Source organism: Leopardus geoffroyi, chromosome B3 (assembly GCF_018350155.1).
Source record: "Leopardus geoffroyi isolate Oge1 chromosome B3, O.geoffroyi_Oge1_pat1.0, whole genome shotgun sequence".
Taxonomy (NCBI): Eukaryota; Metazoa; Chordata; class Mammalia; order Carnivora; family Felidae; genus Leopardus; species Leopardus geoffroyi.
In genome coordinates this window covers 53641295-53668424 of record NC_059337.1, presented here as the reverse complement: position 1 = coordinate 53668424, position 27130 = coordinate 53641295, and the positions used below count along the sequence as shown (strand labels likewise).

At 36.0% G+C, this 27130-nt stretch overlaps 1 protein-coding gene across 3 annotated transcripts in view; it reads right to left on the bottom strand.

Annotated features, from left to right (window-relative positions):
• Positions 1-27130, bottom strand: part of TRPM7 (transient receptor potential cation channel subfamily M member 7) — a 123207-nt gene that overhangs the window by 47598 nt on the left and 48479 nt on the right. For 2 of the 3 annotated variants that reach the window (XM_045449755.1, XM_045449757.1), the window contains exons 11-16: positions 24661-24761; positions 17790-17924; positions 6813-6866; positions 2493-2633; positions 1978-2112; positions 249-529 (exon numbers count right to left, since the gene is read on the bottom strand). In XM_045449755.1, the coding sequence (XP_045305711.1) occupies positions 249-529; positions 1978-2112; positions 2493-2633; positions 6813-6866; positions 17790-17924; positions 24661-24761 (847 nt within the window). The remainder of the gene's footprint in view (positions 1-248; positions 530-1977; positions 2113-2492; positions 2634-6812; positions 6867-17789; positions 17925-24660; positions 24762-27130) is intronic. The other variant, XM_045449756.1, reaches the window with a different exon arrangement.

The window sequence follows — 27130 nt, the reverse complement described above, 5'->3', positions numbered from 1 at the left end:
CTTATGGATTTCTTTCTTGCCAAAATATTTAACTCTTGAATTTAAACAATATAATAAACCTCTTTTTACATGCATAAGCAGCAATGTTTCCTTCTGAATTTAGAAAAAATAACAAATATATTTTAATTGTACCAATAAAATTATATATATATATATACATATATACCCACATAGTGCATGACACTATAACCTCCATTTAAATATGATCTTGATGTATTTTTTAAATGAAATGATAAAATCTAACTTACTTCGAATACTGTTTCAATTCTTCTGAAGTATCATCTACGAGATCACTCTGCTTTGCTTCATATGCCATTGAACGATAGATCTTACAGGCAACTAATGCTTTAGCCATTGATTCTTCACCATGCTGCCATAAAAAACGGGCCATGACCTGCCTCTTCATAAGGCAGGCCCAAATTAACAGTTCATTAAGTGGATAAGGAAAGCGCTTGGTTTCCGGATCATCAATGTCTACAATTTCATCTTTGGCTCTTTTTTTCTTTCCTTCTTCCACAGCTGTATCAATCTTCAAGGGAAAACAAATGTCTAAGATTCATTATAATAAGGCCATATGATGTTAATCTCAGAATTTTATAAAATCTCCTTTGTACTGTTCAACTTCATACAACTGCACAAATCAAATCAAAATAGTATAAATTTTATATACTTGATTTTATTATAGCTCAAATTTTACCAAAATGTTATTTCTAAAAAAAAAAAAAAAAAGGTATTTGCATCAATAGACACTTTTCCAAAGAAGACATCCAGATGGCTAACTTATATATATATATATAAAAAATGCTCAACATCACTCATCATCAGGGAAATATAAATCAAAACCACACTGAGATATTACCTCACACCTGTCAGAATGGTTAAAATTAACAACTCAGGCAACAACAGATACTGGCGAGGATGCAGAGAAAGGGGTAAGCTTTCACACTGCTGATGGGAATGCAAACTGGTGCAGCCACTCTTAAAAACAGTATGGAAGTTCCTCACAAAATTAAAAATAGAACTATCCTACCACCCAGCAATTGCAGAATGAGGTATTTATCTAAAGGATACAAAAATGCTGATCTGAAAGGGGCACATGCACCCCAATGTTTACAGCAACACTTTTGAGAATAGCCAAAAGTATGGAAAAAGTCCAAATGTCCATCAATTGATGAATGGATAAAGAAGACGTGGTGTATATATATTCGATGGAATACTACTTAGCGATGAAAAAGAATGAAATCTTGCCATTTGCAATAATGTGGCTGGAATGAGTGTAATATGCTAAGCTAAGTAAGTCAGTCAGAGAAAGACATGTCATATGATTTCATTCATTGGTGGAATTTAAGATACAAAACAGATGAACATAAGGGAAGGGAAGCAAAAATAAGATAAAAACAGAGAGGGAGACAAACCATAAGAGACTCCTAAAATACAGCGAACAAATTGAGGGTTGCTGGCAGGATGCTGGGTGGGGGAAAGGGCTAAAGGGGCAAGGGGCATTAAGGAGGACACTGGATGGGATGAGCACTGGGTGTTATAAGTTAAGTGATGAATCAACAAATTCTATTCCTGAATGAATGAACAAATAATTTAAAAATGTCTTTTTAATAAAGTTCTCCAAAATTAAAGGGCCTAAATATTTCAATATCTGATAACACATAATTTTAATGAAAGACAAGTTTGGATAAGACACATTGTCTTGCATGTTGCTAATCAAGTTAAAGTGGAATAAGAGGAGGCAGTTTAGCATTTATCAAAATATTTAAAAATTTTCATTATCACAGCTAAATACAAAAACTTAATAGAATTGTTAACTCATCATGAATATCTTTTTGTATATGGGAAAATAAATAATCAAAAATGTATCTACAAACATAAGTTGATTCTTACTAAAACAAGCAATTTTTTATTTCATAAATACTAGTAAATTAGAAAGAACAAAATTCAGAAAGGGTAGTATTTATGCAAACATACCTTTGGTCGATAGGGTTGTGCTGTTTTAATGAAATGATTGTGTCTCATTTTTTCCTTTTTATCTGCCCTATTGCCAAAAGATTCATGACTCTTGCGCAACTGAGGAGTGCTGCTGGAGGTATTTCGGCCAGACCTCTGAAAATGAAAGCTTATTCGTTTTTACAGACTTAAATATACTAATATGCTATAAAAATTCAATAATCAATCCAAATATATATATATATACACACACACACACATATACGTATATGTGTATACACACACATACACATATAAATGTATAAATATATACATATACACATACACACAAATGTGTGTGTATATGCATACAAAAATGATTTTAGATTTTGATTACAAAATATTTCTATGTATCTTAGTTGAAAAAACCATTTTTAAGATGATGTTACTTCACTGTTCTTATATTTAGTAGTTTTAAACTTTTAAAGTGTATGAATTTTTAACTTACAAAGTGTATAAAGTACACATATAAACCATCCCCCCAAAATATTACATACCCGATTATTTCCACCAAGACTATTATAAATTAATCGAAAACGTTTCCGAGTGTAGGTGCATCTGTAAGTTCCTCCCATAAGATATTCAATAACAAGTCCTATATCAATTAGGGTGATCTTATATCCTGGAGGAAGATTTCCCTGGAAACAAAACATTAGTTTTAATTTTTTTAATGTTTATTATTTTTGAGAGAGAGAGAGCAAGGGACAGAGAGAGATGGAGACACACAGAATCAGAGGCAGGCTCCAGGCTCTGAGCTGTCAGTACGGAGCCCGATGCAGGGCTCGAACTCACAGACCACGAGATCATGACCTGAGCTGTAGTCGGCCGCCCAAATGACTGAGCCACAAAGGCGCCCCAAAAACATTAGTTTTAAATAGACAAGATATTTCTCGATATTTCCATTCATGCCTATAAAGACACCTACTCTCCAAAATGACAAATGTTTACTTGTTACAGGAAGCTGGGGTTGCAGCTATCTTTGCAGGAGAAGGGAGTAACTTGGTCCTCCATTTCCTCTGTAAGAAGAGATAATTCTGAAGTTCTGAAATATGGCTTGCAGCAGCAGATCCTTTATCTTTCCACTGCTCTAATACTTCACACATAGAGGCAAAGGAACTTCTAAGAGCCAAGTATACCATTTTCACTGTGGCACATACCATAAATTGCATTTTCCTGCAAAAATAATGCTGTAATTGCTACTTATGTTTCCAAATAAACCCATAAGTACTTATAAGTATTTTTTAGCCAAAATTATATTGGCTATATTATAGGTTACACAAGTTTTTATAGCCTCATCTAAGATTTAAACTACCACTTGTAACACTGTTTAGAACTAAGACTTCATTTCCCTAGGATATCAATTTACAAATAAACTCCTGGAACAGGAGCCATTTGTGAGTTTGGAAACACTGCCTGTTCAGAATCAAATATTTGGTGAATCTCATTAAATAATTTTAAAAGGGCTTAATCATAAGATGATTTACATATATCAACTAATTCTGCCCTTCTACCATCACCATTCTTTCAATTTTCCTAATTATCACCTCATGAACTTAGTACTTTAAAAAATGTTTATACTGTGGGGCACCTGGGTAGCTCAGTCGGTTAAGTGTCCGACTTCGGCTCAAGTCATGATCTCACAGTTTGTGAGTTTGAGCCCCACAACAGGCTCCGTGCTGACAGCTCAGAGCCTGGAGCCTGCTTTGGATTTTGTGTCTCCCTCTCTCTCTGCCCCTCCCCCACTCATTCTCCCTCTCTCTCTCAAAAATAAACATTACAAAAATGTTTATACCTTTTATAATTTGGTTTCATCTGTGAAGTTTTAAATTTCGAGATACTTATATTCTTTAATCTCCGATTTAAAAATAAAAAGTATTTTCATCTTAGGTGCAAGATTTTTGTTTTTGTCTTGAGCAACCTCAAAATATACTTTATGAGCAAGGATGTCATATACGATATTTTTATTTTTATTTGTGAAGAGAGAACATGCAAGTGCATGAGGGAAGGGCAGAGAGAGAGAGAGAGAGAATCTGAAGTAGACTCCATGCCCAGCACAAGCCCAACAATGGGACTGATCTCACCACCTGAAATTATGACTTGAGCTGAAATCAAGAGTTGGACTTTTTTTTTTAATGTTTATTTATTTAGTTTTGAGAGAAACAGAGCATGCAAGTGGGAGAGGGGCTGAGAGAGAAAGAGAGAATCGCAAGCAGGCTCTACACTGTCACCACAGAGCCCAATGCAGGGCTCAAACTCACTAACCATGTGATCATGACCTGAGCCGAAATCAAGAGTGGTATGCTTAACCGACTGAACCACCTAGGCACCTGTGTCAAATTAAAAAAAATAAAACTAAAGGGGTGCCCAGGTGGCTCAGTAGGTTAAGCGTCTGACTCTTGGTTTCAGCTCAGGTCATGATTGCATGGGTTGTGGAATGGACCCTGAGTATTCTCTCTCCCTCTCTCTCTGCCCCTTCCCCACCTGTACTTTCTTTCTCTCAAAATAGATAAATAAACTCAAATTAATAAATAAAAAATTTGACAAGGGTGGCTGGGCAGCCAGCTCAGTTGGTTAACTGTCTGACTCTTAATTTCAGCTCAGGTCATATCTCACAGTTAACAAGACTGAGCCCCCATAGGGCTCTATGCTGAGCATGGAGCCTGCTTGGGATTCTCTCTCTCTCCCTCTCTCTCCTCCTGCTCTGCTCTCTCTCTCTCTCTCTCTCTCTCGAAATAAATAAACAAACATTAAAAAATTAAAAACATAAAAACTTCACAAATACCATTAGGATATGGTCCCATTTAAATGGGAAATAAAATTACAGGAAATAATGCGAGTTATCTAAAAAAACAATAAGCAGTTTCTCAAACTATACAGATAATACTTATAACACTCAACTTTAATTTGAATTGAAAATAGTCAATTACTGCCTTTACTTTAGGATTTTTCACTTACAGAAATAAAAAAATTTGGCTTATTTAGTATAGCCACCAAGGTAAAGGTAGTGTATACCAAATCTCATATTTGTTTCTAGAATTAACAACTACAGTTCTTTCTGCTAACCCACATAAGTAAATCATAACGCAAATGTGTTTTATAAACTGCTGGACTGGCACCTGGGTAGCTCAGTTGGTTAAGCGTTCAACTTCAGCTCAGGTCATGATCTCTCAGCTCATGAGTTCGAGCCCCTCATCCAGCTCTATGCTGACAGCTCAGAGCCTGGAACCTGCTTCGCATTCTGTGACTCTGAATCCGTCTCTCTCTGCCCCTCCCCAGCTCATGCTCTGTCTCTCTCTGCCTCTCAAATAAACATTAGAAACCCGTGGACTAAAGGTCTCTCCCATCACTCAAGCGTCTAGGAAGAAAAAAAAAAAAAAAGCTTTAATTATTTAAACAACAAAACAAAACAAACAATGTGAAATGTCCAGAATAGGCAAATCCAGACATACAGAAAGTAGATTAACAGTTGCCAAGGGAAGGGGCAGAGGAGTAGAGAAAGTAGAGTAAGGAGTAGAGAAAGAAACAGGAATGGAGAGTGACTGCTAATGGGTTAGTCTAAAATTAGACTGTAGGAGTGACTGGGTGGCTCAGTTGGTTAAGCAGCTGATTCCTGGTTTCAGCTCAGGTCATGATCTCACAGTCTGTGAGTTCAAGCCCCCACTGGTCTCTGTGCTGACAGCACAAAGTCTGCTTGCGATTCTCTCCCTCTCTCTCTACCCCTTCCCCACTCATGATCGGGCTGCCTCTCTCAAAATAAATAAATAAACTTTTAAAAAATTAAAAAAAATTTTTGATTGTAGTCACAGTAGCACAACTCTGTGAATATACTAAAATCCAATGAACGCTCTGAATGAATTTTATGACATGTAAAATTTTTTAATAAAGTTATAAAGGAAAACACCTGGAAAAAATTGAATTAAAGAAAAAAATATTTTTAAGTATAATAAAGTCTAAGTTTTTCCCATGGGAAGCTAGTTTAGTATTAAATAAGTGACAAAACACAAAAAAATCAAAACAGAAAATGACATTTCTATTTTAATTTTTCAGTTATTTAATAGTACACTTACATATACTAACAAGTAAAAGTTTGAAGAATTCTAGAAAGCACGTTAGTTCAGAAACTACAAAAATATTTCAGTTAATTAAATGAATACCTTTTCACCTAGGAAAATAAAACTACTGGATACCAATATTTTAAATGACTATAAAATTTTTAATAGATGTCTAAAACTATTAATTCACAAAGAATCCCAATAGAAGAGAAGGGAAATATTAGTACATCAAGTTTAGTCCCCACAGAATGGCTTTAAACCACATGACAGTGCTATATATTCCACCATGACCAATACTGAATATGAAAAGAGAAACCATGTGCACATGAACGCAAACATTTCAGCACTTTTGGCAAACTCTGCCATGAAGATCATCATCCAGTGTTTCCCTCAATGTCTTTATTCAAAGTCCTCTAAGGCCCAGGAAACAAATTTCTTCTGAACACAGACAAAGAAGATACATTTTATCAATAATCTTCCTTTATGGACCAATGAGCATTATGAAATTCATCACAGTCTATCTCAGATGACTAGAAGCTCACAAAACTTGGTCTGAATATAATTAACTTTCCTTTTTTCTTGGTTTCTGGTACACTATTCTCTTTACTTTTGTTACCACAAATGTAGCCCTTATTTTACCTTGTTCTAAAAAGTGTCACTTTATTGCTATTTTTGAGATGGACATTACTTAAATGTGTTTTAGGAACAGATGAAGTGTAACCAAATTTTTAAATTGCATTTTCAAAAACAAAAATAATCTCTTACCTGTTTGACATCCCGAACAAGATGAAAAAGCATTGGATTAGTTGGACCTTGTTTCTTTAAGGAGAAAAAATTAGAGCGAACTATTACTTTCTTCTAAAATAATTTAACAACTTCTCTTTTTGTTACTTACTGAACTTTATCAACCTTCTTGCCCAAATCATATTTTCAGTTAAATAAATTCTGTTCATAAAATGGAGCAAAGAAAAAGATATAATCATTTTGTATTGTCATATTTACCTTAAGATGTGTAATTTATGTTGTTTACTTATGCAGAACACAAATTTATAATCATGAAAACACTTAAGTGTCACAATTATATCTTTAATCTACATTTCTTTAATTGGTAATGGAGCTTTACATTCTTCTTATTAAAATGTACCTTGTTTCTGCCACTAAATCAAGTTGCATCAATACTTTAAATATTTTGGATAATAAACCTTAAAAATTTATATATGTCATCTTAATTTCCACCTAAGGAAGTTAAAACGGAATACTTACATCCATAAATACCACATTATCTTACTTCCACTTACGTGTACTATTAGACTAAACACAAATGTCATTTTTACAGTAATCTTATGCTGATGGTGTCCTGTATTTTGAAAAAAACCCCAGTCTGTATGTCCCCATCAAGGCTGAGGTAAATGGACCAAAAATGTATCCTGAACTTTTTAGACAGTGGTCTGATCCATCTGAAACCTACTATAGTGAATTCTAGGCAGCATCACAAATCAAGACACTTATTTTCAATATTTTAAATCTATTGTTTAAAAGAAATATCAAATGGGATTTTCCTCCCATCACTGTGTTATTAATTTTTAAGAGGTTATTATAGTAATCAACTCAATCTACTTGAACATTTTGACCACATATACTTGGTAATAGATTTTCAAATCTCAGTGGGTAAACCTCTTATTTCTTTACAAATACTTTCTCTTTTAATTATTTTTCAAATGTTTATTTATTTTGAGAGAGAGAGAGCATGAGTGAGGAAGGGGCAGAAAGAGGGGGGAAGGGAGAGAATCCCAAGCAAGCTCTGTGCTGTCAGGTTTGTGTAGCGCTCAAACCCACGAACTGTGAGATCATGACCTGAGCTGAATACATGGGTCAGACGCTTAACTGACTGAGCCAATCAGGTGCCCCCCAAAATATTTTCATTTCAAAATTCTGTATAATATCTAAAGATGACTGTAACTAATATTGTGTATATTGTGTATTTAGCCTTACTTTGCTCTTTCTTTTTACAATATTTTTTAAAGTATGTTTATTTATTTAGAAAGAGAGAGACAGCAGGGGAGGGGCAGAGAGGGGAGGGGAGAGAGAGAGACAGAGAGAGAGAGAGAGGGGGAGAGGAAGAGGAAGAGAGAGAGAGGTAGAGAATGAATCCCAAACAGGCTCTGCACTGTTAGTGCAGAGCCTGATGCAGGGCTCGAACTCATAACCATGAGATCATGACCTGAGCCAAAGTCAGACACTGAACCGACTAAGCCACTCAGGTGCCCTCTTTTTACTATTTAATCTATCCACTCAGAACCTAAGTTTTCTCTGGCAATTCTTCCTTGTATGTTAATTTTTTAAAAATAAATACAAAGTATTTCACATTTTTAGGTATTAGCAAGTTTCATTATATTTTCTCTAACAGTATATAATCACATAGACATGCAATATTTAGAATTCTATTTTATCTTAATCCATTACTGTTTATTCATTATATTAATTTCTTAGTATAAAGGAAATATATTTTAATACAGCAGTTTTCAAAGTGTGTCCAGTTTCCCCTGATGGCCCCCAAGACTCTTTCAAAAGGTCCATGAGATCAAAAATATTTTCAGAATCATGTTAAGATATTTGCATTTTTTCATTCTCACTCTCTCAGTGATTAGTGTTTTACAGAGGCTTCTTGATGTATGATATCATAAGATTAAATTCAAAAGCAAATATAAGAATCCAGCTGTCTTCTATGAAGCCTGATACTAAAGAGATTTGTAAAACAGTGTATGTATTCTATTCTCTTCACTTTTTTTTCTCGAAAAATTTTTTTTTGTGTTAACATGTGACAGATTATTATTGTTACCTAAACACAAACTAATATTTTAAAAATTTCTTGGTTTTATTCTGTAATATGGTAAGTATCGAGACACATAAACAAACCCTTTTAAGAACAGCTCTTTTAAGTCCCCAATATGTAATAGGACACTGATACCCCAAAAGTTTGAGAGCCACTACTTTATCATATTATATAATCCCTTCACGTTAAAAAAATTTTTATCAGTAATTGATGCTGAAAAGTTTATCTTAATAATTTGAATTATACATTAAAAAAATTACTTGCCTTGCTAATGGGATCAATTTTTATTTTTATTTTTTTATATCTGGTTTATATTTCAAGGATAAACCTTACTTCAGCACAATGAATAATCCTTTTAATTTTTATATTTGTTCACTAGAAACAGAAGGTCATCAAAGTTCAATGTAACTGTGCTAGACATTATTAAAGATAAAAAATGGGGGAAAATAAGGATATAATCCTTATTCAAAAAAAAATTTATAATCCACAGGGGAAGATACAATTGTCCTCAACTAACTTCCTCAATGACCTTCATGGAGGCAGCAGCATGGCATTTCAACTATGTTCTTAATAATGAATAAAATTCCAGTAAGTAGAGAGTAGCTGAGAAAAAAACACACTGCAGTGTGTAAACAAGAACTGCTTTTTTGTTAAGTTTATGTTTTTGAAGAACAGTAGAAAGACAACGTAACAAACATTTATGGAAAGGTACGGGTGGGAATAAAAGGCCAAGTGAAAGAGCTATGACAAAATTTCAAAAGCTGGAGAGCTTTGAAAATCAAGCAAAGAGTTTGGGTATTATTTTATACACACTGGGAGCTATTAAAAGTTTTTTATTTAAATTTTATTTAAATGTTAGTTAACATACCTTGCAAAATTGGTTTCAGGAGAATTCAGTGATTCATCACAAGTGCCCTCCTTAGTACCCATCACTCATCTAGCCCATCTCCCACCCACCTCCCTCTGTCAACCTATAGTTTGTTCTCTATCATTAAGAGTCTCTTGTGGTTTGTTCCCTCTCTTCTCTTCCCTTCCCCTTCCCTTTTATTCATGTTTTGTTTCTTAAATTCCACACATAAGTGAAATCATATGGTATTTGTCTTTCTCTGACTTATTTTGTTAGCATAACACATTCTAGCTCCATCCACATCATTGCAAATGGCAAGACTTCATTCTTTTAGATGGCTGAGTAATATACCATTATATATATGTGTGTGTGTATGTATATATATATACACACATACACACCACATCTATTCATCAGTTGATGAGCATTTGGGCTCTCTTCATAGTTCGGCTATTGTTGATAATGCTGCTGTAAACACTGGGAGGCATGTACCTCCTTTGAATCTGTAGTTTGTATCACTTGGGTAAATAACTAATAGTGCAATTGCTGGATTGTAGGGTAATTCTATTTTTAGTTTCTTGCATCCTCGCCAACATCTGTTGTTTCCTGAGTGGTTAATTTTAGCCATTTTGACAGGTGTGAGGTGGTATCTCATCCTGGTTTTGATTTGCATTTCCCTGAAGATGAGTGATGTTGAGTATCTTTTCAGGTGCAGGTTGGCCATCTGGATGTCTTCTCTGGAAAAGTGTCTATTCATGTCTTTTGCCCATTTCTTCACTGGATTATTTGTCTTTCGTGTGTTGAGTTTGATAAGCTCTTTAAATATTTTGGATACTACCCTTTATCAGATATGTCATTTGCAAATATCTTCGCCCATTCCATAGGCTGTCTTTTAGTTTTGTTGACGGTTTCCTTCACTGTGCATAAGATTTTTATCTTGATGAAGTCCCAATAGTTCATGTGTGCTTTTGTTTCCTCTGCCTTCAGCAACATGTCTATTAAGAAGCTGCACCAGTCGAGGTCAAAGAGGTTGCTGCCCGTGTTCTCTTCTAGGATTTTGATAGGTTCCTGTCTCACATTTAGGTCTTCCATCAATTTGAATTTATTTCTGTGTATGGTATAAGAAAGTGGTCCAGTTTCATTTTTCTGCCTATTCCCATCCAGTTTTCCCAACACCATTTGTTGAAGAGACTCTTTTTTCCATTGGATATTCTTTTCTGCTTTGTTAAAGAGGAGTTGACTATATGGTTGGGGAGTCCATCTGTGGGTTTTCTACCCTGTTCCGTTGATCTGTGTGTCTGTTTTTGTGCCAGTACCAAACTGTCCTGATGACTATAGTTTTTTGGGTTTTTTTTTTTTTTTTTTTTTTGAGAAAAAGAGAGAGAGGGCGCAAGTGAGCAAAGGGAAGAGAGAGACAGGGTGGGGGTGGAGTGGGGGTGGGGGCGGGAGTGGAGCTCATGTTTTTTTTATCTGAGGCAGGGCTTGTGCTCACCAGAAGCAAGGCTCAAGCTCACCCGATGTAGGACTCAAACTCACAAACCGTGAAATGATGACCTGAGCTAAAGTCAGATGTTTAATGCCTAAGCCACCCAGGAGCCCGCCTAAAGCTTTGTAATAAAGCTTGAAATCCGGAATCATGATTTGTTTTTTCCTTTTTCAGTATTGCTTTGGCTATTTGGGGTCTTTTGTAGCTCCTTACACATTTTAGGATTGTTTGTTGTAGCCCTGTGAAAAATGCTGGTGGTATTTTGATGGGGATAGCATTGAATATGAAGATTGCTTTGGGTAGTATAGACATTTTAACAATGTTTGTTTTCCAAACCATGAGCATGGAATGCTTTTCCATTTCTTTGTGTCCTCTTCAATTTCCTTCGTAAGTGTTCTATAGTTTTCAGAGTATACATCTTTTACTTCCTTAGGTTTATACCTAAGTATCTTATTGTTTTGGGTACAATTGCAAATGGAATCAATTCCTTTATTTCTTTTCCTGCTGCTTTGTTATTGGTGTATAGAAACGCAACAGATTTCTGCCCACTGATTTTATATACTGCAACTATGCTGAATTCATGTGTTAGTTCTAGCAATTTTTTGGTGGAGTCTTTGGGTTTTCTACATAGAGTATAACATCGTCTGCAAATAAATAGTGAAAGTTTGACTTCTTCCTTGCCAATATGGATGCCTTTTATTTTTGTTGTCTGATTGCTCAGACTACGATTTCCAGTACTATATTAAATAGTAATGATGAGAATGGACATCCCTCTCTTGTTCCACACCAGAGAGGAAAACCTCTCAGTTTTCCCCATTTGAGGGTATTAGCTGTGGGTCTTTTATATATAGCCTTTATGATAGTCCATCTATACCTACTTAGTTTTTAACAAGAATGGATGCTATATTTTGTCAGATGATTTTTCTGCATCTATTGACAGGCTCATATGGCTCTTACCCTCTCTTTTATTAATGTGGGGTATGTATCAGATTGATTGATTTGCAAACACTGAACTACCCCTGTAGCCCAGGAATAAATCCCACTTGATCACAGTGAGTAATTCTTCTCATGTACTGTTGGATTTGATTCGCTAGTACCTTTTTTTTGTTTGTTTGTTTGTTTTTTTTTTTTTAATTTTTTTTTTTTCAACGTTTATTTATTTTTGGGACAGAGAGAGAGAGAGCATGAACGGGGGAGGGGCAGAGAGAGAGGGAGACACAGAATCGGAAACCGGCTCCAGGCTCTGAGCCATCAGCCCAGAGCCTGACGCGGGGCTCGAACTCATGGACCGTGAGATCGTGACCTGGCTGAAGTTGGACGCTTAACCGACTGCGCCACCCAGGCGCCCCTTTTTTTGTTTGTTTTTACAATTGCTAGTATCTTGTTGAGAATGTTTGCATCCATGTTCATCAGGGTATTGTTTGTAACTCTCCTTTTTAGTGGGGTCTTCATCTGCTTTTGAATGAAGGTAATGCTGGCTTCAATGAGTTTGGAAGTTTTCCTTCCATTTCTATTTTTAGAACAGTTTGAGAAGAATAGGTGTTAACTCTTCTTTAAACATCTGGTAGAATTCCCCCGGGAAGTCATCTGGCCCAGGACTCATTTGTTGGGAGATTTTTGATTACTGATTCAATTTCTTTGCTGGCTATGGGTCTGTTCAAACTTTCTATTTCTTCCTGTTTCAGTTTTGGTAGTTTGTGAGTTTCTAGGAATTTGTCCACTTCTTCCAGATTGCCCAGTTTGTAGGCATATCATTTTCATAATATTCTCTTATAACTGTATTTCTGTGGTGCTGATTGTTATCTCTCCTCTTTCACTTGTGATTTTATCTATTTGGGTCCTTTATCTTTTGGTAAGTCCGGCTAAGGGTTTATCAATTTTGTTAATTCTTTCAAAGAACCAGCTCTTGGTTTTGATTTTTTTGTGTGTTTGTTTCTATATCTTTTATTTCTACTCTAATCTTCATTATTTCCCTTATTCTGCTGCTGCTGGCTTTAGACTTTATTTGCTGTTCCTTTTCTAGCTCCTTTAGGCGTAGGTTATGTATCTGGGGCCTTTCCAGTGTCTTGAGATAGGCGTGAATTGCACTATACTTTCCTTTTTGGACTGCATTTGCTGCATCCCAAAGGTTTTGGACCATTGGGTTTTCATTTTCATTTGTTTTCATGTATTTTTTAAAATTTCTTCTTTGGGGCGCCTGGGTGGCGCAGTCGGTTAAGCGTCCGACTTCAGCCAGGTCACGATCCGGCGGTCCGGGAGTTCGAGCCCCGCGTCGGGCTCTGGGCTGATGGCTCGGAGCCTGGAGCCTGGAGCCTGTTTCCGATTCTGTGTCTCCCTCTCTCTCTGCCCCTCCCCCGTTCATGCTCTGTCTCTCTCTGTCCCAAAAATAAATAAACATTGAAAAAAAAAAAATTAAAAAAAAAAATTTCTTCTTTAATTTCATTCTTTAGTAGGATATTCTTTAATGTCCATGTATTTGAAGGCTTTCCAAATTTTTTTGCGTGGTTTACTTCAAGTTTCATAGAGTTGTGATCTGAAAATATGCATGGTATTATCTCAATATTTTTGTACCTGACGAGGGCTGATTTGTGACCCAACACATGATCTGTTTTTGGAGAATATTCCACATGCACTCAAAAAGAATGTGTATTCTATTGCTTTAAGATGAAATATTCTGAATGTATCTGGTAAGTCCATCTGGTCCAGTATCATTTAAAGTCATTGTTTCTTTGTTGATTTTCTGCTTAGATGACCTGTCCATTGTTGTATGTGGGATGCTAAAGTCTCCAACTATCACTGTATTATTATCAATGAGTTTATTATTAATTGATTTATATACTTCGGGTGGGTCCAAGTTGGGGGCATAAATATTTATAACTGTTAGATCTTCTTAATGGATAGAACCCTTAATTATGATATAATGCCCTTCTTCATCTCTTTACAGTCTGTTTTAAAATGTAGTTTGTCTGATTTAATTATGAATACTGTGGCTTTCTTTTGACATCCATTAATATGATAGACAGTTCTCCATCCCCTCACTTTCAATCTGCAGGTGTCTTTAGGTCTAAAATGAGTCTCTTATAGGCAGCATATAGATGTATCGTTTTTTTTTATCCATTCTGATACCCTACATCTTTTGATTCTCCAGAGAATTTAGTCAGAGTGATTATTGAAAGATATGAATTTAGTATCATAGTGTTACCTGTAGAGTTGGTGTTTTTGGTGATGCTCTCTGGTCCTTTCTACTCTTTGTTGCTTTTAGTCTTTTTTCTCCCCCCTCCACTCAAAGAGTCCTCCCTTAAAATTTTCTATAGGGTGGGGCGCCTGGGTGGCGCAGTCGGTTAAGCGTCCGACTTCAGCCAGGTCACGATCTCGAGGTCCGGGAGTTCGAGCCCCGCGTCGGGCTCTGGGCTGATGGCTCAGAGCCTGGAGCCTGTTTCCGATTCTGTGTCTCCCTCTCTCTCTGCCCCTCCCCCATTCATGCTCTGTCTCTCTCTGTCCCAAAAATAAATAAACATTGAAAAAAAAAAAAAAATTTAAAAAAAAAAAAATTTTCTATAGGGCGGGTTTAGTGGTCACAAACTCCTTTAGTTTTTGTCTGGGAGACTCTTTATCTCTCCTTCTATTCTGAATGACAGCCTTGCTGGATACAGTATTCTTGGCTGTGTATTTTTCCAATTCAGCACGTTGAAAATACATTGTCACTCCTTTCTGGCCTAAGTTTTGTGGACAGATATGCTGTGAACGTGATTTGTCTTCCCTTGTATGTTAAGGACTTTTTCCCCCATGCTGCTTTCAGGTTTCTTTCCTTGTGTGTGTATTTTGAGAATTTGACTATGATATGTCTTGGCAATGGCTGCCTTTGTTGAATTTAATGGGAGTTCTCTATGCTTCTTGGATTTTGATGTCTGTGTCCTTCCCCAGATTAGGGTAAGTTTTCAGCAACAATTTGCTCACACAAACTTTCTGCCCCTTTTTCTCTCTCTTCATCTTCTGGGACTCCTATGATACAAATGTTATTACATTTAATAAATTACTGAGTTCCCTAAGTCTGCCTTCATGATCCCTGACCTTTGTTTCCCTCTTCTTTACAGCTTCATTATTTTCCACAATTTTATCTTCTGTATCACTAATTCCCCCTCTGCCTTGTCCATCCTCATTTTTATGGCCTCTATTTGGATCTGCATCTTGGTTATAGCATTTTTAAAACATTTATTTATCTTGAGAGAGAAAAAGAGCATGTGAGCAAGCAGGGAAGGGGCAGAGAGAGGGAGACAGAGAATCCCAAGCAGGCTCCATGCTGTAAGCACAGCCTGACACAGGGCTCAACCCTACAATCCACAAGATCATGACTTGAGCTGAAATCAGGAGTCAGATGCTTAACTGACTGAGCCACCCAGGCACCTTGTTGCTATAGCATTTTTAATTTCAGTCCGTGTAGATTTAGGGTCTTTTATCTCTGCAGAAATGGATTCTCTAGTGTCTTCTATGCTTTTATTCCCCAAGCCCAGCTAATATCCTTATAATCATTTAAAAAAATTTTTAATGTTTATTTATGAGAAAGACAGAGCGCGAGGTGGGGAGGGGCAGAGAGAGAGAGAGAGAGAGAGAGAGAGAGAGAGAGACAGAATCCAAAGCAGGCTCCAGGCTCTGAGCTGTCAGCACAAGAGCCCGATGCGGGGCTCGAACTCAGGACTGCAAGATCATGACCTGAGCTGAAGTTGGACGCTTAACCAACTGAGCCAACCAGGCACCCCTAAATTCTAGTTCAGACATCTTACTGCATTGATTAAATCCTTGGCTGTCATATCTTCCTGTTCTTATTTCAGGCATGGCTGTGTTTCGAAACCCCACATTTTAGAGACCCCTATGGCTTAGACCCAAAGCCATTCTCTGGGGAACGGTCTTGCTGTGCTATGTCTGGGGCCGGCTTGTCCTGGAAAATGGTTGCACCACGGTGCACTGGTACCAGCTCGAGTTTATGGTAAATAACAATACACAGCTGGTACCAGGGTTTACTGCCCTCAGCCACATCTCTGTTCCTATACAGGTGACTGAGGTGGCTTGATGATGACCACTGGGTGTTTTGCTTGTGAAAAGGCCATATCACCTCTACCAAACGCACTCCAAGCAGGGGAACCGCTTCTCCCCATGCGACCTAGGGGATCCTCAGACTGGAAAGCCTGCTCCCAGGTCTCCACCCTGCTTCTTCACAGGAGTAGCACCAGTGGCTGACCTCTGAAACTTCAGACTCTGTGCTCCGCTGTTTATAAAAGACTGGCAGTAATAAAACCCTCTCCTTTTTCCCCCATTAGTGGTTTCAGGGAGCAGTTTTTTCTTGTGTAGTCCTCTGTGCATGTTTTTACTCCTTCTCTTTAGATGCTTTTATAGCGAGTGCTTTCTTGCACAAACCCAATGCACTGCTCTCTCTCCCTCTGTCTTTCTCCTCCCTGGGAAAACAGCTCCCTCCCATGTGAAGCACCACGGCTCTTCTATCCCCCAATTCACCTCTCCACACCATGTACCTGCTGTGTTCTCTCCCTCAAATTACTCAGATTGTTCAGTTACCCTCAGATCAATTTTCTAGATATTCAAATGGTTTGATGTCAATCTAGCTGTGTTCGAGGGACAAGACAAGCCCAGGGTCTCCTTACTACTCTGCCATTTTAAACCCCCCACCCCTACCACCACGGATCTATCAAAAATTTTTAAACTGAAGAAAGACATGGTAAAATATATGATTATAAGAATAATTAGTTTAAAGAACTAATTTGAAGAAAGGATAAGAAGATTAGACTACTGAAGTAGTATGACTGCTATAAAGACAAGGTACAAAGACATTAGGAATGAAAAGGAGACAAATAAGTAGAAACTGATGAATGGACAGACAGCTTTGCAGAGAAGTCAGATTTAGAAAGCTAGGATTTGGTAATAGTGCACTTCAAAGTATAGCTCAATTAAAGCTGGCAACATGGAAAACCAATAAGATGGCAGGCAGTATTTACTCTCTCCAATGCTAGACATGTGAAATTTCAAAATGAAATGATTTCAAAAGGCTTTGTAAGGGGGATAGTTTTCAGCAGCTCTTTAGAAAACAATGAAAAATGGTATGTAACCTAAAAGGGGGACACCACAAGGTGAAAATCATGAAAAACAAAAAGGATAAACAAAAAAACAATGTGTAATTTCTCTATTACAAAAAGGCATCAATAAAAATATACTGTAACAAATGACGACCAAGAAAAAAGAAAAAGAAGGAAATACAATTATTCTGTAATTAAGAAGCTGATCCTAGAGTTTTAAAAAGGGGCGAGGATAAGGAAAAGACAGGCTTGTTAACACTTTACCTTTTCCCTATGTTGCTACAATGACAGGGAAAATCTCCAGAAACAAGGAAATGGTTTCAGATTGTCATATAGCACACTAAGACTTACAGGACACTAAGACTGGCTGCAATTTTTCCAAGTAATCAAGCAAATCATTAAAGGTTTTAGCAGAATTGGATATGTTTAAGTAAAATGACATTTCCCAAAGATAACAAAGCTTAGTCAACAAAGAATTTTAACACACACTTACTGTGTTGTAAAGTTCTTCCAGTCTAGGAATGGTAAGGAATTTATGCATGCTCACTCCATTTTCAATAAGTAGTTTTACAAATGCAACTCTATCCATTACAAGAGCATCAAGCATAGCTTGTTCCAAGGATCCAACCTAAAATATCAAAATTAGTGAATATATTTCACACATTCTAATTATACAAATAATTCTCAATGCAAGTCCTAGGATTTATACTTATTTGTTCTTGAACAATTTTGGAACAAACTAAAAAGATGCAAAATAGTAAAAGGCTAGAACTTAAGATATAAAGGGAATAGAAGAAAAGACCTCTCTATACTAGCATTCCCCAAACAATACTCCATAAGCACTATTTCTGCAGGAGAGAAGTGTTACATGGGGGGGGGGGGGGGGGGGGGGAGGACAAGAAAGAATCCATCATCAAGTAAATTTGGGGAAAAAAATCTTAGAGCAATGTTCTCAATGTTTAGGAAAGGTTTTTTGGACAGATCATTTCACTATTTGGGGGCCATTACTAACATTCAAAGGATTCCAGATATCATGCAATAGGCCAGACAATTTCACTCAGAAAGGACTGTCCGATATCTCACACAACTTTGTTATGCTGTTGGACTTTCATGTGTGAAAATGCAATAATTCTGCTTTACATATAAACACAAAGTATTGTCATAGTTTGTTTTGCAATGAAGTTTCCAAAAATACAACATCATATTAGTTACATAAGATGGTACTTAGTTTTCTTTAGAACTTTAACAGAAATTATTCACCATTAGAGAAAAATTACATCTCCTAATAGCAATACAATCTGTGCCATTTGAGTTTAATGTAAACCATGTACATCAGTCAGTATTTTTAAGCTGTCCCTTTTAAGTTTTTAGGGACTCTTTATAGACTTCAACAGACTCTGAATCAAATGCTGTTAAATTAGTGGAGACACAAATATAGAAATTTCAAGTATCATTAATAGGGTATTTTATTTTATTTAAGAAACAATTTTTAAAAATCATTTATTTTTGAGAGAGAGACAGAATGTAAGCAGGGGAGGAAGAGAGAGAGAGGGAGACACAGAATCCAAAGCAGACTCCAGGCTCTGAGCTGTCAGCACAGAGCCTGACTTGGGGCTCGAACTCACAAACCGAGAGATCATGACCTAAGCCGAAGTCAGACACTTAAACAACTCAGCAACCCAGGCGCCTCATAAAGGGTATTTTATTAATAGAACACTAATATATTTAATATTAATGCATTTAACATTAGTATATTTTATATGTATATTAAGATATTTTAAATATCTCATATTATTGCTTCTGTATATTTTTAATATTTTAGTACCATATGATAAAATAAAACTTTGTGGGGAAAATCATTATCAAAATTATTGGCTGGGTTTTTTTTGTTTTTTTTTTACCTGTTGTTTTTCAATTTATTCTGATTCTGTCTGCATAAGTTTACTAGATAAATGTACAACTTCTCTACAGCAGCTTCTATTACCATTTCTCCAATCTGTCCTCTATTTCCATCTCTTAGCAAAGGATCTGGTCACCAAGATCTTAAGGATACAGACTAAATGCACACCTCATACATGATGGGATTTCAACATGGAAGATATGTTTTCTGCAGTTTTTAAGTATATTTATTTATTTTTTGAGAGTAAGTGCACAAGCAAAGGAGGGGCGGGGGGAGAGGGGGGGAGAGAGAGAATTCCAGATTCTCTCAAGAATAAGATGCTCAACCAACTGAGCCACCCAGGTGCCCATGTTTTCTGCAATATTTTTTATCACTCAGCTCTATGTCACAACAAGGGAAATATTTTGACATTGCACTTAAAAATAAGGCTGAATTGGGGCGCCTGGGTGGCGCAGTCGGTTAAGCGTCCGACTTCAGCCAGGTCACGATCTCGCAGCCCGTGAGTTCGAGCCCCGCGTCAGGCTCTGGGCTGATGGCTCAGAGCCTGGAGCCTGTTTCCAATTCTGTGTCTCCCTCTCTCTCTGCCCCTCCCCCGTTCATGCTCTGTCTCTCTCTGTCCCAAAAATAAATAAACGTTGAAAAAAAAAAAAATTTAAAAAAAAAAAATAATAAAAAAAAAAAATAAGGCTGAACTAATTAATAACACTGTAAAACTTAATTCAATTTCTCCTATTAATAGCCACTGATTTATCAAGGCATGCTATTCTTATTTTAGGATTCTTTCTCTTATCATATACAAATAATTCTCATATGTTATTACTTATTCTAACTACTTTTGCTCTAATTCCTATTTGTTCCTCTTCTTTGCTCTTTCCTTGTCCTGTAGTTGTCAATGGGTATTTTTCTGCTCCCCACGGAATTTAAATTACCAACAACATTTCCATATTACCATGTACTCACAACTGCAGCATTTTACACGGATTCTACATAAAATAAGTGCAAGCATATAATTATTTATTATGCTATTTATGTTTCCATTCTTAAGTATTCTCACTTTGAAATACCTATTTTTATTATAAATGACTTGCATTTGTCTTTATCACAATATGGCATTACATTGTTTTTTTCTTTAACGTTTATTTATTTTGAGAAAGAGAGCAAAAGCAAGGGAGGGGCAGACAGAAGAAGAGAGAGAATCCCAAGTAGGCTCTGCAATGCCAGCTCAGAGCCCAACACAGAGCTCAATCTCATGAACTGTGAGATCATGACCTGAGCCAAAACCAAGAGTTGAATGGTTAAATGACTAAGCCACCCAGGCTCCCCAGTATATTTTTATTTGTATAGTAAGTACTTGATAAAATTTTATTTTCATGTAATAAAAAGGGCATAATGAAACTTCTATTTTAAAAAAGAAGTGTTCTATCTGAATTGAGTTTATAACCACTGCCCAAAACAACAGTAAAGCCTTACGAAATTTTCACATCTGAGGAAAAAAAGGTTTAGTTAAAGAAAAAGTATTTGCTTTGTTCCACATTTCTTCATACATTCCATGCGTAACTCTTAACAACGAAGAGGAAAAACTGAAAAAACAATAGTGCTGCAAACTCTAGTATAAAGGAAAGCACAAAATCAAATAGGTAACATTGTGTTTAATAAATCCATGAGATAAACCATATATACACAGAAGATGACGGCTTTTTCCAAGTCTTTACACTTGAGATAAAAAAAATTCAATGAAGCTATTCAAGGGACTAAAAGGTTGGTTTACTGTTAAAGAGTTTTACCACAGCTGATCAACATTAATTTCTTCCTCTGAAGTCCTGTAAGAATGGAAGTGACTAAATACTCTTTATTATTTATAGGAAATACATCTCCATGGTTTAAAAAAAACCATCAAATACCAAAAATGGCATAAAATGAAACTTTCTCTCTTCTGCCCATCTTTATACAAACATATCTCATAGTAACAGTTTCCAGAAAGGTTCTATGACTACACAGAGCATGCAGATATGCCTGAATGTGTGTACATCCAAAAACAGAATTTGCTACAAAGAAGCTCATGCTGTGCATACTTTTCTCCACTTTGCTGTTTACATTTCATAGAAAAGATTTAGCTCATCCTCTGTAAAGGCTGGATAAAAATTCAATGTGGGAATGAACATTTAATTTGCCAAATTTCCTATTGATTCAGACATATAACAAAAATTTATCAAGCATTTACTATGTGCCAGGCTGTGAATATAGGAGGTGAACAAAAATAGTCTTTCTTCTATAAAATTTACTATCCAAGAGTAGAGAGAGAAATAAATAGCTAAGATATATAAATGATTTCTCAGATAATGATAAATACTAAAGAAAAAAAATGGCAGAGAAGGACACAGAAAATGCTGTCATAGGAGACTTCTATTAAAATAGGTTAGACAATAAAAAGCCTACTTGAGGAGATGTTTGGTTAGAAACCAGAAAAAGAGGGGTGCCTGGCTAGCTCAACCGGGGGAGGATGCAACTCTTAATCTTGGGGCTGTGAGTTTGAGCCACATTGGGTGTAGAAATTACTTAATAAATAAAACTTAAAAAAAAAAAAAAAAAAAAAAAGGGAAACCAGAAAAAGAAAACGAAGCAAGTCTAGGCAGGCATATAAGGGAATAGGGTTCCAGACCAAAAAAACCCCACAAGTACAAAGACAGGAATATTATTGGTATGTTTTAAAAACAGTAAGAAGGCCAATATGGTTACATAAAAGAGTGCAAAGGGAATAGTGGTAACATGTAAACTAAGAGAGGCAGTAATGGGGCAAATGATGTGAAACCCTATAAGACATCATAAGGGCTCTGGACTGTGCTCTGCATAAATGTGATGTGATCCACCTTCTGTGTAATAGGAGAGGAAGAATGAGAGTAAGGAAACAAACAGGATGCTACTAAAACAATAAAGAAGAAGGGTGACTGTAGATTGAACCAGGATGATAAAAAAATTGCATATTTTAAAGTAAATATGAAAACATTTACAAATGTTACTGAACTGGAATATATGAAAAAGAGAAAAGTAAAAAATGACACTAAGGCTTCTTATCTCAAAAACTGGGAAAAGGTTGTTGCCGTTTGGTTAAGATGAGAAAGACCACTGAAGGAACTAGTCTAAACATCTGATATAACACTATATTGAATTATCTTGTACATATAGGAATATTTCTTTTTTTTCCTTTCTTTTTTAATCTTTTGACCCCCTTCACCCATTTTGTCCCACTTCCCCACCCCCTCACCTCTAGCAACCACCAATCTGTTTATATATTCCACATATAAAAGAGACCATATGGTATTTATATTTCATCTAGCATAATGATCTCAAGATCCATCTACGTTGCTGCAAATGGCAAGATTTCATTCTTTCTTTTGGCTGAATAATATTCCATGTATTCCATACAATTACCTTATCCATTCATCCATCAAGCCAGGAAACAATGAACAAAATGGCAATTAGTACATACCTATAATAATTACTTTAAATGTAAATAGACTAAATGCTCCAATCAAAATGCACACAGTGGTTGAATGGATTTAAAAAAACAAGACTCATCATCTATATGATGTCTACAAGAGACTCACTTTAGATGTAAAGTCATACACTAAAAGCGAAGAAACAGAATTAAGATATTCCATGCAAATGGAAACCAAAAGACAGAATAGGTATACTTATCTCAGACAAAACAGATTTTAAAACAAAGACTGTAATAAAAGATAAAAAGGAAGGGGTCAATCCACAAGAAGATATAACATTTATAAATATTTATACATCCAACACAGGAGAACCTAAATATGTAACACAATTATTACAGACACAAGGGATTAAGAGACATCAATAATGATAGGATACTTTAATACACCCCCCATTATATCAATGGACAGATCATCCAGACAGAAAATCAATAAAAAAAAATTGGCCTTCGAGGTGCATGAGTGGCTCAGTTGGTTGAGCATTCGACTTCGGCTCAGGCCATGATCTTATGGTTCATGGGTTCGAGCCCCACGTTGGGCTCTGTGCTGACAGCTCAGAGCCTGGAGCCTGCTTCGGATTCTGTGTCTCCCTCCTCTCTCTGCCCCTCCCCTGCTTATGCTCTGTCTCTCTCTGCCTCTCTCGAAAATAAATAAATGTTAAAAAAAATTTAAAAAAAAATTAAAAAATTGGCCTTCAATGGACTTAATACATATATACAGAACATCCTATCCAAAAGCAACAGAACACACATGTCAAGTGTACATGGAACATTTTCCAGGATCGATAATATGGCAGGCCATAAAACAAGTTTTGATAAAATTATGAGGACTGATAATCATCAAGCATCTTTTCCAACCACAATGGTATTAACTAGAAATTAATTACATGAAAAAAATTGGGAAATTCACAAATATGTGAAGATTAAACAACATGCTACTGAACAATGAATGAGTCAAAGAAGAAACAAAAAAAATCTTGAGACAAATAAAATTGGAAATACAATAAACCATCATTTGTAGAATGCAACAAAAGCAGTTCTAATAGGAAAGCTGATAGCAATAGATGCCTACCTCAAAAACTTCTAAAAGTCTCAAAATTAAATTTATACCTCAAGGAATTAGAAAAAGAATAAACAAAACCCAAAGTGAATAGCAGGAAGGAAGTAACAAAGATTAGAATAGAAATAATGAAACATAAACTAAAATGACAATAGAGAAGGTCAATGAAATCAATGAAACCTAAGAGCTAGTTGTTTGAAAAGATAAAAAGCTGAGAAATCTTTGGCTACACCCATCAAAAAAAAAAAAAAAAAAAAAAAAGAAGAGGACTCAAAATCAGAAAATAGGTGATACTACAACTGATACCAGAGAAATATAAATGATTTTAAAAGACTACTATGAACAATTACACACTAAAAAATTGGACAACCTAGAAGAAATGGGAAAACTCAATCTACTATGGCTAAGTGATGATGAAATGGAAAATATGAACAGACCAATTATGAGTAAGCAGATTGAATCAGTAATCAAAAACCTACCAAAAAACAGAAGAGCAGGACCAGACAGCTTTCTGGTGAATTCTACCAACAATCAAATCCTTCTTAATCTCTTCCAAAAAAATAAGGAGTGAATTCTTCCAAACTCATTTTATGAGGCTAGCATTATCCTGACAACACAAGAAAATTACAGGCCAATATCCCTAATAAACAAAGATGTATAATAGGGCACCATTTCTAAGATTTCTTTCAGTTCTAGGATTTTTAGTGATATATACCCTATAACAAAGGTTTAATCATGAGCAAAACAGAACTTAGGAAATCCTAAATGGATCTGCATGTTGTAGAAATGTTTAGCTAAACCAATCTTGCATTTTTGGCAGACAGGTAAAATGTCAATTCAGATCACATTTCCAGCAAATACTTTGTTATTATGCAGTTTAAGTGAATTACATTGTGTATATATTTACATACCAGCCACTGCTGTCCATAAACAAACACATGATTTTTGGCAATGTCAACTCTATCCCATGCCAGTGTAAGGATAAGCTGGTCAAATGCTGATGCATTAGTGCCTAATTGAATAAAGAAAACAGTTAATAAGTTCAATTAATTTATCTCCATTAAAATGTGAACACTTATGAACCTTTCCCATTTCCTTTTAATTAACTTACACAGTTCATGTCAGCCACTGCTCAGAGGTAGCCGGTCTCAGAGAGATAAGGTTACCCCAGGGCTTAGGACTTTTATTTTCCAACTATAGAAAACACACAGCCTCATTTACTGCAAACACTTTAGAATGCAACAGGAATAAAACAAAAATTACCTGTTTCTATCACAGAGATAGTACTATGTTAGAATTATGAAAAATATCCTTACAGGTGCTTTCCTATACGTATATAAGTTCACACATATACTTTTAATTGTTCATGCAAAAGTACATCCTACGATACAAAGTATTCAGTAGCCTACTTTATGTGTCTTAATATCATACCCTTAGTTCCTTATAATAGTACATACAGATTAACCTCATATACACATTAACAATACTTTTTTTTTTTTATTTTTTTTTTCAACGTTTATTATTTATTTTTGGGACAGAGAGAGACAGAGCATGAACGGGGGAGGGGCAGAGAGAGAGGGAGACACAGAATCGGAAACAGGCTCCAGGCTCTGAGCCATCAGCCCAGAGCCCGACGCGGGGCTTGAACTCACGGACTGCGAGATCGTGACCTGGCTGAAGTCGGACGCTTAAGCGACTGCGCCACCCAGGCGCCCCAACAATACTTTTTAAAGGTGAGCTAAACTTGATTCAACAATCACACTAGTGGGCATTCAGGTTATTTTGAATTTTTGGTGAATATATTTTTAGGTACATGTTTATTTAAATAGGATGACTCTGTAGAAGCCAAAATGCTGGGAAGAAGAATACATACTTTCAAACTTTTAATATACTGCCAAAATATGTCCCAAAAAGGTTATAAGAAACTTTCAATGGTATAAGAATACCCAGTAGGAGAGTAAAATGCTTCTTTTATTAATATTTACTTTAATTATAATATTGACCATCTTTCCACATTTTTCCCAGGCATTTATATTATTCTGCTAACATTTTTACTTAAATTCAGACCCCTTTTCCCATGAGGTATTCATCATCTTACTATTAATTTATAACAACTCTTTGTGGTCTCTCCACAATCCTATTCCTTAATTTCCTCATCTATAAAATGAAGAAATAATAGGAAATCTGTCTCTTAGGGTTGTTATAAGATTAAATGATAAAGAACGTAAACCACTAAAACACAATGGCTAGCACAAAGAAAATTATATGACAAATATTGAGTTCTCTTTTTATTTTTTATATGTAGGCAATCCCATTTATTGATTTTTCCCTTTAGTTTCTGAATTTCCTACTACTTATTATATCTTTTTCCCAAGATGTAAATAGGTTATATTTTATTACAGTATTTTTCAAATGTTTAATCTATTGGCAATTTATTATGGTCTAATGTTTGGGAAATTCTTGTGAATGCTTAGTGCTCTTTTACTCTGCTCTGGCCACTTCACTGCATACTTGTGACTTTCAAGTACCCACCCAGATGAGACATGGTTTTAGCTTCTAATTTTTAGGAAGATTTTTCACCGTAATTCTGTTTGTTTTATCAGTTGGATGTCTTTGGCAAGATATGTGAGAGGACAACAGTTCAATGTGATGTGTATTAACTCTTTAGTCCTCAAATATACCACTAGTTTTCTTTCCAAACTTCCTTTCAGAATGAAAACAGCATGTTTAAGAACATACTAATTTCTATCAACCAATACCTTATTACCTTTAAACATTTATTTTTCAATTAAAAATGTGACACATTCTTTTTTTTTTTTTAATTTTTTTTTAACATTTATTTATTTTTGAAACAGAGAGAGACACAGCATGAACGGGGGAGGGGCAGAGAGAGAGGGAGACACAGAATCGGAAGCAGGATCCAGGCTCTGAGCCATCAGTCCAGAGCCCGACGCGGGGCTCGAACTCACGGACCGCGAGATCGTGACCTGAGCCGAAGTCGGACGCTTAACCGACTGAGCCACCCAGGCGCCCCAAAATGTGACACATTCTTTTTTTTTTTTTTTAATTTTTTTTTTTTTCAACGTTTATTTTATTTTTGGGACAGAGAGAGACAGAGCATGAACGGGGGAGGGGCAGAGAGAGAGGGAGACACAGAACCGGAAACAGGCTCCAGGCTCTGAGCCATCAGCCCAGAGCCCAACGCAGGGCTCGAACTCCCGGACCGCGAGATCGTGACCTGGCTGAAGTCGGACGCTTAACCGACTGCGCCACCCAGGCGCCCCAAAATGTGACACATTCTTAACAGGATAAATAAATGGGTCTGGTGGCATACACCTTTCTAAAAATTAAAAAATTTTAAAAATTTCTGCAAGACAAAAA